General features: G+C 43.3%; 2 protein-coding genes across 3 annotated transcripts in view; one reads left to right on the top strand and one right to left on the bottom strand.

The window, feature by feature from the left end:
- The window catches only part of Iqgap2 (IQ motif containing GTPase activating protein 2), a 265,104-nt gene that overhangs the window by 187,476 nt on the left and 64,896 nt on the right, over positions 1 to 12,732 (top strand). The window lies entirely within an intron of this gene.
- F2rl2 (coagulation factor II (thrombin) receptor-like 2) lies at positions 2,037 to 7,885 on the bottom strand. The gene is made up of 2 exons (NM_010170.4): positions 7,678 to 7,885; positions 2,037 to 4,292 (listed from the first exon to the last, which is right to left on the bottom strand). The coding sequence occupies exons 1-2, from the start codon at positions 7,739 to 7,741 to the stop codon at positions 3,247 to 3,249; spliced, it is 1,110 nt and encodes a 369-aa protein (NP_034300.3). The 5' UTR covers positions 7,742 to 7,885; the 3' UTR covers positions 2,037 to 3,246.

The raw sequence follows: 12,732 nt of genomic DNA, 5'->3' as shown, positions 1-12,732 counted from the left end.
GGCATTATAGTATCAAGTAGAGATTGTTCCAAAGTAGACAGCCATTAAAGGGTATAGTGGACAACATCGTGGGATGGACACTAGGGTTTCTCAGAGTGAGGATGGGGGCGGGGCTAGTGAGGGTTCCGGATGCTGCATATCCAGCATGCCCCAACACTGAGTAAAGAACATGGTGGCACACACTGAACAGAGCACACTTTCTGCTGTGCCCAGTGGAGAAAGTAAATCAAGACTGATTTAAAATTTACAGCTCCATTGACACGTGAACTAAATCCCATTAAAGTCTAGGTTTGTTCTTGGATGGTTACACCAAGAAATTTTAGTGTGCCTTTGTTTGCTTGTTTTTTATTTGGGTGTTTGTTTTGGTTAGTTGGTTGGTTTGAATTTGTTGGTTTTGTGTGTTTTTGAGACAAGCTCTCTCTTGCTAAAGCTCTGGTTGTCCTGGAACTCATAATATAGACCAAGCTGGCTTCCATGTCTCTGTTTCTCATGCGCTGGGATTAAAGGCATGTGCTACTGGATTTATGTGTGCTTCTAACTTGTATGTATTACTGTATTTCATGGACAAACTGCTACAGTTAATGACTTAGCTTTCAAAATGAGTTCCTTTTACTGAAATGTTTAGAATCTTAAAACTTGCTTTAGATTTATTTTAATTACTTGTCTAAAAGGGTTATCTGACTTTTACTTTATTCCATTTGTTTGTGTATTTTATTAGAGTGTGAGTGAGTGAGTTTTCCTGTGGAGGTGGGGACCTTGCAGGTGTCACGTCTCTTCTTCCACAGTGTGGATTGGAGAGACAGACAGACCAATCAGGTTGTCACACTTGGTCACAAGTGTTACCCACTGAGCTATCCTGTCAACCCTGACTTTTCCTTTTTATGGAACCTTGTAAAGTCTTTTTAATTAATGCTTTTATACAAGTATCCACTGTCCATTGCATACTCCTGCTCCCCATAGCTGCTACCTTTGACACTCCCCTTTGTCCTTTGTCCTGCTCAGACATTCCAATGCACATGTACACGATTCTGTTTCTTTGTATAAAATCGAAGCACCACCAAGGGTGAAAAAAGATACCGTATGTTTTTGAGATGACCTAATTTGCTTAACACGATGATCTCCAGATGTGCTCATTTCCCCCCACAAATGGCTTGACTCCTCCTTTAAGGCTAAGGAGCCTTGCTAGAAAGGAAAGCTTTCAAAAGCACTTGCCGTACCTGTTCCTCTGCCCCTGGGATCCTGCCAGGTTCTTTATTTAGCCAGTGAACATGGTGTTGCAGGAAACATGGCTGAGCAAGTGTCTCTGTGAGGTATAGATTTGGAGGCCTTCTGGTAACTATGTGTGCAACTTCTATGTCCAAGTTTAATGAACCAGAAACACACGCACACACACACACTCAACAGTGTCACTTAACATGTGTTTGTATTGTTTTGTTGACTATAATGTTTTGTCAGATGTGTGTATCTGCTTACTTACAGTTTTGTCTCAGTAATGCTGTGTTTGCAGAGGTTCCCTCAACCCTATCTGTATTTGCTTAATATTACATCTCCCATTGGCTCCCTTAGCTAAGAAATCATTTTACCTACAGGAATAATCTGGAGGCTTATAATACAATACCACTTCCCATTAAAACAAGCAGGGATAGAAATACTTGCTAAATGACCTTATGAGTATATTGCTGTTTAAGTCTCATACCTCTCCTTTTTAAATAAGCCCAATCATAAATTATGTCATACAGGGTATGCTGCCTTGTCAGTAAGAACTGACCAGGCCCCCACATTGTTTAGATGCCTTGGGATTGTATTCTTTCATTGAGCCACATGCTATACAAAGAGTGCAGCTAGCCCCACAGAACATGGCCTGGGAATGACCACAAGCACCTCAAAGGAGGGAGGACAGATGTCTCCTTGTCTGTCGTATCTCCCAGGTGGCTTCCAGGACCCCTGCAGACACTAACCTCCACAGATCCCAGATCCCTGTAGCAGTGGCTGCAACCTCTGCACAGTCTTCCATATACTTCACATCACATCTGGATGACTTAGAAATATTTAATACAGTGTGAATGCTGTGCAAAGAGTATTGTTTATTATTATTTATTATCAGTATTATTTAGGGAGTAATGAAAATACTCTGAATAATGAATAATGAACTCTGTTCGTTTTCAGCTCATACAAGGTTTTTCAAGTGTTTTGGGTCTGTGGTTGGTTGAATCTGCAGGTATGAAACTTGCAGGGACAGAGAGCTGACCACACAGAGAACTTAATTCCTTATGGAAGTAATATCTATATGCAAATGAGCTTAGCAGGCTTGTTTGTCTAGAAGTGCCATAAAGATAAGAAAGTGCTTTAGAAATCCAGATAAAGAAAATGATGCTTCTAGTTTGAGAATAAGGGAAGAACGGGCCTTTAACGACTTGAAAAGCTGGACAGGCTAAAGCAAAGATGCTAGAAGGGGTTTCAGTGGGGCGACAGGGATGGGAGGGAAGACAGTCGGTGTGAAGGTGTGTGGAATCGCAGGCACAGCTCCACCAGGAAAGCCATGCAAGGGCTTGTCATTTCAGGAGCACTGCAGGGTCAAGGGAAGTATTGCATGATGTATTCAGAAAGCTGTTCAGGGAAGGTTAACCCAATCTGTGGAAATGAGGCTCAGCTGGCAGTGAGGGCTGCCATCTTTGGACAGAGGTGGCATGAACATGGGACCCCAGTGAGAGACACAACAAAGACAGGATACCTGCTTGAGGAGGAGGGAGAACCACGGGTAGTGACAACCTCCCAGTCTGCCGACACCGCTCACAGGAGGGAAGGGGACATGTATAGCTTGGAGAATCAGGAAGGCAAGTAGAAATGCATCCATTGCCATCGGAATACTGCTAATGTTGCTTACAATTAAGACACTCTCTAAATACAAAGTATTCTTTTAATTCTCATGACTTCACATTGGAAGTATAAAGCACTGTTGCAGAGGAGCTGAAAAATGGAGCGCTTGCCAGACCTGGTTGAACCCAGCACTTGGGAGGCAGAAGCAGGCAGATCTCTGTGAGTTCAAGGCTAACCTGGTCTAAATAGAGAACCAGCCAGGCCAGCCAGGACTACACAGTGAGGCTCTGTCTCAAAAACATAAAATTAAATTAAATTAAAATTAAAAAATCAAAAATTGAGCTGATGGTGCCATGCACAAGTCAGCCAAGCATGTACGTCTTCCCAGATATCTCTCCTTGGTCTCTAAGGTGGTCTTGCCATTGCTGACTAAGGATTAAGCTGATCTACAACTTTCGACATGACAAAGTAAAGGAATGGATCTAGGCAGCTATTCAGGCTCCCCAGGCACAGAGCAATAAGATACATAAAGTACAAGCTGTCGGTATTGTGGTAGTAGTAGTTGGCATGGTGGATTACGAGTATGATGTTGGTGGGGGCAAAGCAAATTGTGAAAATCACAAGGATGAGGAGGACGGCCTTGATGTAGCCCAGCCATATCCGATCCTTTGATTTAAGTTTGTGGATGAGAGTCGTGTAACAGAAGATGATGATCACAAACGGGATGAGGAACCCAAAGAATGCTAAGGAGACGAAGTAGTAGAATCGGAAGGATGATGGGGACTCGCACGCGTCAACGACATCGTGGCAGGTGGTGATCTCGGAGTGGACGAGGTGGTACTCCTGCTTCAGGATGACAAAGGGCAGCATGTATAAGAAAACCATGACCCACACCATGCCACACATGAGCATGGAGAAGCTGCGTTTGGGCAGCTTCTGGTATGTGAAAGGGTGAGCCGTGGCCAGGTAGCGGTTGATGCCCATGCAGGTGAGGATCAGGATAGCGCAGTACATGTTGCCGTAGAAAACAACCGTGGTGATCCGGCACGTGACCTCGCCAAATACCCAGTTGTTGCCATTGAGATGGTAGGCGATCTTAAATGGCAGTGTGACACAGAAAAGGAGATCTGCGATGGCCAGGTTGGTGTGAAAGATGACCAGACTGATGGATTTGGTCCTTAAGGAGAGTTTCCACAGGGTCACGATGTTGGCTGGTACACCAACCACAAACAGCAGGATGTAGATGGCAGGTATCACTTGGGTACTTAAGGAACTTCTCAGGTATCCTATGGTAGCATTATTCACGTGGAGAGTTGAAATACTGTCCTCGGGACACTCCGCTTTTATAGTTGTGGTGGCTCCTGTCCAGCCCTCTATGTCAGAAAGTGGGAATTCTTCAAAGGTATTTTGGGGACCCCCATTAAAACTCTTAATAGTTAAGGTTGGCTTTGCTGAGTTGTCTGAAACATTTATGCCTGTAATTGAAAGGAAATATTAGCATATGGTTTGTTATCAAGTCCCACCTGTGGTTTAGATAAAAAAATAAAATGAAATGTTTGACGCTATGTGATTTCTATAGTTATAGAACTTGGGGTCATATTTTAAAAATCAGTATAGATGATGCAACCCACAGGCATGTATGTATAGTATGTATATGTAATATGTATATATAGTATGTGTCATATGCTCCAGTACTGTGCTTCTCTGTGGGGACGACTAGATGACAGGTCTCTGAGTGTCAGGCGTTTATAATAGTGCTAGGTCAGTGGCCCTTTGGCAAGCCTCTATCTCTTAAAATTATTTACATTATGATTCATAACAGTAGCAAAATTACAGTTAGGTAGCAACGAAAGTAATGCTATGGTTGGGGGTGGGGGGGGTCATCACAGCATGAGGAATTGAATTAAAGGGTCGCAGAATCAGGAAAGTTGAGAACCACTTTGCTAGGTGAAACAAAACCACACACTGGAACATAAAGGAAAATGTTTTATTGTCTATCAGCTACGTATGGGAAAGGCCAGTCAGTAGATTCTGAAAATGTTGGTTGCATACCTCCATGGCAGTGCTGTGAACGTGCTAACCTCCACTGCTATCTACCAGTAACTCTTAGACCAGGGCAGAAGGTGCGTGGGCATGCACTGTCTTCTGCTAATTTGGTATATCTAAGAGATGAATTTTAGAAAGTAGGTCACCCAATTAACTCCCAAAGGGCCTCTAAACTGTCCTCGGAAGCCACCATCTTTTCATACATTCTGGCACATACATGCCACCCGTCTCCTCGCCACCACATGTTGGTAATTAAACTGCTTTACCACTGAGCCACACTGCCCCCTCCCCCTTGTGCACAGAATTTGCAAAGGGATGGCTACCAGGGTAGATAGAATAACATTTCACTCGACCCAAGGTTCCATGTGCCGGCTCCTAGAACCCATGATGTGTTATCCCATGGGGAAAGGGGTTATTTAGTTAGGAATCAGGAGATGGGAGCAGAATCCTAGATTGGCCATGTGGTCAAAATGGAATGACTGGATGTGGCATTCCCAAAAGCCAAGAGCAATTGTGAAGTGTGACTTTCTTAGTCTTCACAGTGGCTGTAGTTTAACTTGGGGAGTAGAGAGAGGGCCGATAGAGAAATATGGGAAGAAGCCAAACAAGATGGGCTTAAGGGAAATGCCAGGTTTAAGACAACGAGAAAAGAAACAAAAGATGAACTCACTGTGATAACCTGAGGCATTAAAATGATTTTGTTTTGTTGGTTTTTTAAGATAGGGTTTCTCTGTGTAATTTCCCTAGCTGTACTAGAGCTCATCCTATAGAACAGGATGGCCTTGAACTCATAGAGATCCGCCTGCTTCTGCCTCCCTAGTGCTAGGATTGAAGGCATGCACCACCACCACCACCCAGCAAAATGAATTTTTTAAATGAAAGAAACATATCAGCTATGTGTTTTAGATGCTTGGCACAGCTCAGCCAGTTCCCGTTAATCAATTCTTCAAATGCCAATAGAAGCCTTTTACATTCCCATTCGAAAAGCTAGTGCCCTCCCACTGAGGTCTGGACACAAAACTCCTGCATCCCCCATTTTAACTCTTCCAGGGTGATGTTCAGTAGACTGACCCATGTTCTCTTTCTGATTTTTATCTCTGGCCCTTGCTCTCCCAGACTTGGGAGTTTGCATAGGCTGAATTCAATGTAGCGGGCAGAATCGGTGTTGTCCGAACAACTGGTAAGTGAAGGTGACGCTGTGTCCTCCAGGGAAAGACTACTTTGGAAGGTAGCATTCCATGTGCCTGAGTTTAGATGCGAGCATTATTGGAATGTCCTGTTACGTCTGAGCTCAGCCACTTAAATCCTTCTGCACGTGCACATTTGGGTAAAGCCAAGTCTGATATCACTCAAAACAACACCTGTAAAGGAAGCTGGCAGAACCATGTATACAAATTTCTTCCCTCCAAGGTCTGATGAGAAAGCTGATGAAACCAAGCACTAGTCAGCTTTCAGGAGAGTCCTGTGCTTGGGCAAGATACGTGTCTACAAACACACAGAAAGGAGACTGCTCCCCGAATATTTCAGATCGGGCACCCCCTAGATCTTCTATTCGTTAGAAACTGTCTTTCCTTCAGAATCGTGCTCCTTGTTCAATGTTATTTATAAAACGACACGCAACTGACTAGGATTTTTTTTTTTGGTTTCCATTTGGTGCAGTGTTTCTGAAATGCTCCCCGCCTGGGAGAAGGCTTCAGAGAGTCTAATCCAAAGAGAATGGCCCTCAGCCACACACACCCCACCTCACATCTCTCCAAGGCAGACTTCGAACCCACTGTCCCACCTCTCCTTAAGTCTCACTTCTCAGTCTCCCAAGCAGGCTAGCATCAGGAAGGAACTCCCTCTCATAACTCATTTCCTTGCAACCATGGCTCAGCTTTGTGGCTTCTCCTCTCAGAGAAACCATAAACCTAGCCAACCCGTGCTTGTACCGCCCCTGCCATGGGTCCCCTTAAGCAGGGAACTCAATTTAAGGATCGTTCCTTTTGCAGACGGCTGCCTTTTGTTTAAGTTGGTTTCTTCCCAGTTCCTCCTCCTAATTGATTGCCCTGTGGCCTGACAGAGTCCTGCATACAATCCTGTCTCAAAGTAGTTCATTTCAGAACAATGAGGAAGTTATATAAGCTACCACAATAGAAGACATGTTCAAAGTGAAATAATTATATTTGGGAAAGCTTATTTCTAAAATTATACATAACCAAATTATGCCTAAACATCGTATACAGACATATCCGTATAGACATATATACACACAGACATATATACATATATATGTGAGGGACAGAGAGAACTCCTTGGTTCTGAAACATTAAGAAAAGACGGTATTTCACCTTGGAAACACGTCACATCCCTGATTAATGTCACTGGCTGCTGAAACCAAATTACTTTTCCTGGCAGTATTTTTTTTCCCACCGGTGCCTCAACAGAAATTATAATATTTAGAAATTTGAAAAGATTTTTTTAATGCCTTGAAAAAGTGCAATCTTTTCTACATCTGAACATTGTACACATACAAACACTTCTCACGCCAAAAAAAAAGTGGTTTTTGACTTAATCATAAAGTCTTGACTCTGTCACAAATGTAGAGACACTACTAGTAGAGAAGAACGCTTGGTCTTTGACAAGGTTTGACTTGGGAACAAGCTTGAATATTTCCACGCTATATTACCCCAGGCTAAAACCAGATCAAATTGTGTCTTTGGGTTCACAGTTTCTAGGAGTTAACAAGAAAATTAGGGCATTTGACTCTGACAGCAGAAACCATCCACTCACCACTCTCTCACCCCCATGCTAGACCACAAGAAGGGGACTTACCACTTTGGCAAACAGTGACTGGCAGAAACAGCAGCCCAGCTGCAACCAAGATAAGGATTTTCATCTTGATGTCCTGAGACCCGGTTACAGGATGTTGTTAAGTATACAAAGTCACAGCGTAGATTCCCCTCAGCTCCATGTATGAGCAGCAAGTGGAAAGCTGAGAACTCTGCCAGCCTGGACTGTGTGGGCAGGGACTCGTCCTTGCCTCTACAGAGAAAGGATGTGGCCACTTGATGTTTCTGTCTGTGTGCATGACTCAGGCTGAGCCTCTCTGGAGGAGTTGCCATATCCCTTTTATCTCTTCCTCACCCCCTCCATTATTTCATTTAGAACCAGTGCTGTAGTTCTCCCAGGGGCTTGGAATAATGGCAGAGACTGCAGAGTCCCTTGCAAAACAAAGCTGAGAACAGGTGCTGGGAAGCAATTAGCTTTGAATCAATTCCACTGCCCCGGTTCTATTCCCTATGCCAAAACCCTAGCTCCAGAGTTACGCCTTCTATTTAACACAAGAACAGTCAGACATTACACTCCTGTGTAACAGTCAGACATTCACTCCGCCATGGTCAGAACGGCCTCTTCTTACCGTAAATGGGAACAAACACAGAGTTCCATGGTGTGTAGAGCGTGAGAGGCTTTGGAGCGCACAGGCCTACATGCAATGTCTTCATCAAGCCCCTCCCCTCAAGGCTCAGGGATCTATGCGGAAGAGAAGGCAAAAAGATTGTTAAGAGCCAAAAGGGATCGATAGCTCCATGGAAACAGTGTCTTCCGGATAAATCAGGACTGGTGCACATATGAACTCACAGAGAAGGCAGCATGCACAAGGCCTGCACAGGTTCAAGCCAAGGAGGGTCCCAGAGCTGAGAGGGGAAGGGGACTGGGGCTCCCACCACTAACCCAGAAAGTTCTGCAGTTGATACCCACTGGCAAAGGAAAGAGTGGTTTCCTCCAATGGAATCTCCTGGATGCCCTAGGCACATGTCAAGGTAGGCCCTACACCCAGGAGTGGTTGGCTAACACAAAGAAAATTCAGTGGGATTTTTGCAGACTTTTCATCTCCTACTGCTTTGTTTGTTTGTTTGTTTGTTTGTTTGTTTGTTTTTTCTTTTTTTTCTGCCTTAATGGTCTTTTTGTTTGTATATTTGGGTTTCCATTTTGTTATGCTTTTGTGGGCTTTGGTGTATGCATTTCTTGTTTCTGTTTTTATTATTTGTTTAAATATAGACAGAAAGGGTATGGCGTTAGGGAGGTAGGAAGGATCTGGAAGTTGAGGAGAGGGAAAAGCGATCAAAATATAACATGAAATTTCTTTTTCAAAAATCAAAATGAAATTGTGCTTTATTTCAAATTTTAGTTCCTAAACTGATCACATAGTTATAAACTGAATTAATCATGAGAAGCGAATACACCCTCCCTCCTCCATCTTTTATTTTGTTATTTTGTTCTTTGAGACAGAGTTTCATATAGTCTGGCTTGCCTTGAACTCAGGATGCAGTTGAGCTCCTGGGCCACCTCCTGCTGCCTCTGGGCTGCTGGGATCTGTGGAGCTGGACACTAAACCCAGGGCTTCTAGGACTCTATCAACAGAGTTACATCCTCAGGCCTGGCAAATATTTAAGAAGTTCAAATTGTATCAGAGGGATTAGATTGTTTCTAAATTTCACCTGAGGGTGATAGTACTTATTTATGACCCCAGCGCTTGACAGACGGGCCGTAGCAAGAGGACTGTAATGAGTTGAAAGCGGGCCTTGGCCATGTTGTGAGTTCTAGCCCAGCCTCAGGAACACAGTGAAAGTTTGTCTCAGAGGGAGAAAGAAGACAATTCTCTACCTGCCTTCCAATGCCCTGACAGCCCTTAGTGCCTGTCAGGAACTTAGTTTTATTGTGTCTGGGAAGAAGGTTCATTTGCCATTGATCAATGTGTCCTATGATAACTCTATAGGATAAGATAACAGGATAGATGCAAACCCCCCCCCAAAAAAAACTATTTGAACTGAACTAAATTAAAATCATAATAAAATATCGAAGAACAAGACCTTGCTTTATTCCATGAACTTTTTGTTTTGTTTTGTTTTGTTTTGTGACCTGGTTTCTTGGAACTCTATCTATAGACCAGGCTGGCCTTGAACTGAGATCCACCTGCCTCTGCCTCCTGAGTGCTAGGATTAAAGGTGTGCACCACCATAGCCAGCCTGTTATTCCATGAATCTTGATGAATGAACAGATTTATAATAAGCATTTTAAGATGATAGATAGATAGATAGATAGATAGATAGATAGATAGATAGATAGATAGATAGATAGATGGATGGATAGGCAGATAGATAGATAGATAGATAGATAGATAGATAGATAGATAGATAGATAGATAGATAGATAGATAGATAGATAGGCAGATAGGCAGATAGGCAGATAGGCAGATAGGCAGATAGATAGATAGATAGATAGATAGATAGATAGATAGATAGATAGATAGATAGATAGATAGATAGATAGATAGATAGATGATAGATAGAGATATCTTAACTATCATAAAGTACCGTTCGTTAGTGTTACGTGTTAGTTTCACACCTGAGACAGTTGGCTGAGGTGCCTATTTAACAGACCAGAGTGGACACTGACTACCAGGGTCTCCCAGCATCCCTCAGTCCCTACCTGTTACAGGTCCCTCCTAGCTGGCCTTCTACCCTGCCTTCTACCCTAAACTTTTCCAGTCCAGGGGGCTGGGCAGCTCATCCCTTAAAAAAATCCAACTATTTTGGTTACATACTCTCTTTATACCATTAGGCCTCCTGGCTGCTTCACCTGGTTCCCCTCTCTCCCCTTTCCCCACCCCTCTCCCTCTCCCTACATGGTACAGCTCAGTATGGCTGTATATACTCTGGCTTCTCCCTCATATGGCCATATATACTCAGTATGGCCATATATACTCTGACCTCTCCCTCATATGGCCATATATACTCAGTATGGCCATATATACTCTGACTTCTCCCTCATATGGCCACATATACTCAGTATGGCTGTATATACGCTGGCCTCTCCCTCATATGGCCATATATACTCAGTATGGCCGTATATACTCTGACTTCTCCCAAATAGCTCTGAGTCTGGTTATGCTCTCCCTTATCTACAATAAACCTAGAAGCAGTCATGTCTCCTTCCCTTTTGTTTTTCTTGTTTTCATTCATTTGGTGCCAAAACCAGGAATGGCATAAATGAGATCCCTTCTGGGGAACTGGACCATTCCAAACCAAGCTACTGATCTGACTCTCCTAAGATGTGTACAGATCCTTGGTTATAACATATATATATGTATATATATATATATATAATCACATTTATATCTTAGCCTTCAGAGTGTGCAGTTCACTAATGTTAAGTACATTTAACAAAGTATTTTTTTAAAAAAAAGAAAACTTGATTATAATTCATTTGCCTTGATATATTTTAAATTCCAAGGCAGGCAATTCCACCTCTAAAATGCAGCAAAGAAATCAGAAAATTCAAACTTCATGAGAAGTTAAAATGAGATGAAGGGGCAACTAGGAAATAATAGAGATCTATATTAACTTTTCTCATCTTGATTAAATTTCGCCAAATTGCATAATTTCCAAAGTCAGATTTAAGTACTTCAACTGCATAATCTATGGTACCATAAACTAAGGTAGAATGTTCTAATACTATAGAAACAAGAAACCCAGAAAATTTACAGGGGGAGGGGGGGCAGTTATTTCTTGGCATCACCCAAATTCAGGAAGGTGTGGTGTAATTTGCATGTGGCCTGGTTGCTGGTTTTATCCCTGTTCAATTAGGCACAGCGTGGCTGTGTAGCTGAGTGGAGGCCCAGCCCTCGAATCCCTGTGGAGTCTGGTTGAGGTCCAGCCCTCACATCCCTGTGCAGCTGGGTGAAGGCCTAGCCTTCTCATTCCCTCGAATCCCTGTGGAGCCTGGTGGAGGCCCAGCCTTTGCATTGCTATCCCCAATTTTCCCATGAATGACTGCAAAAGGGATTTCATCTCACATCAGAATATTTTTTGTTTTCACTTTTGGTCTTGTGTTTAGCTTTCCTTTAGTACAACAGGGTCTCGAAACTGTTGTCTTCAATTTGTTTGGTTTTGCAAAGTCTGGGCTTTCGTTTGGCTTCTGAGACTAATACTTTAATCTTTAGCATGGGACAGCCACCATTTTCTTATCCAGGCGACATTGTGTGCAGTCTCTCCCCTGCAGGGAAGCCACCTCTTCAGAAGATGGCTGAGATGGAAGGAACTTGTGCAGTGATAGATTTAAAACCATTCCCGGGGAGTGTGGCATTTCTTTGGATTTGGAAATGGGAAAAAATTCCTAGGGCCAGTGAGAGGGCACAGAGGATAAAGGTACTTGCTTGCTACTCTAGCCTACTGTCCCAGGTTCAACCCTTAAAACTCAAGGTGGAAGGAGAAAACTGACTCCACACATTATCCTCTGACCCTACACATGTGCCACATATTTACACACACACGCGCGCGCACACACACACACACTAATTAAATCTTTTTTTTTTAATCCTGCTTTTCTGTCTCCTCTTCTTCAAGCCTCATATTCTTTCCCTGGTTTTACTTAAAGCTCTTCTGAAATTTCATTTCCTAAGCAATTACCAAGCTGCCTGCCTATGGTTCCCATGTGACAGCAGTAGCTGGTGATGACTCAGGAAACGGGCCTCATGGATATTTTAGAGTGCTGTGTGTTCCCCCCATAACGCCAGCGGAAACAGCCTGTGTCTGGTTTATGAGATCTCACCACGCACACTATCTCGCATGCCTCCCGAGGGAAGCCGGTGGGTGTCTGTTCTCCTTCCAGACCCTACACTTCCTGAGCCCGTAGTGATGAAGTTTACCCCAAAGGATTCCAATGCCAGAGTTGATTCTTTCTACATGCTACAGCTATGCGTTGGGTATATGCATATACATGTTGTGTTTATGTATGTGGATATCCATGTGGAGGAGGGGTGCAAGTATGCAAATAGGTGTGTGTGCATAGGCATGCAAATGTATATGGAAGCCACTGGACAACCTC

Source organism: Mus musculus, chromosome 13 (genome assembly GCF_000001635.26).
Source record: "Mus musculus strain C57BL/6J chromosome 13, GRCm38.p6 C57BL/6J".
NCBI lineage: Eukaryota > Metazoa > Chordata > Mammalia > Rodentia > Muridae > Mus > Mus musculus.
This window is presented reverse-complemented; position numbering and strand designations above follow the sequence as displayed.

Coding starts and splice junctions, on each gene's coding strand:
- F2rl2 (NM_010170.4), bottom strand. CDS start 7,741: ATGAAAATCCTTATCTTGGTTGCAGCTGGGCTGCTGTTTCTGCCAGTC. Junction 4,293..7,677: donor AGTCACTGTTTGCCAAAGTG/GTAAGTCCCCTT, acceptor TTTCAATTACAG/GCATAAATGTTTCAGACAAC.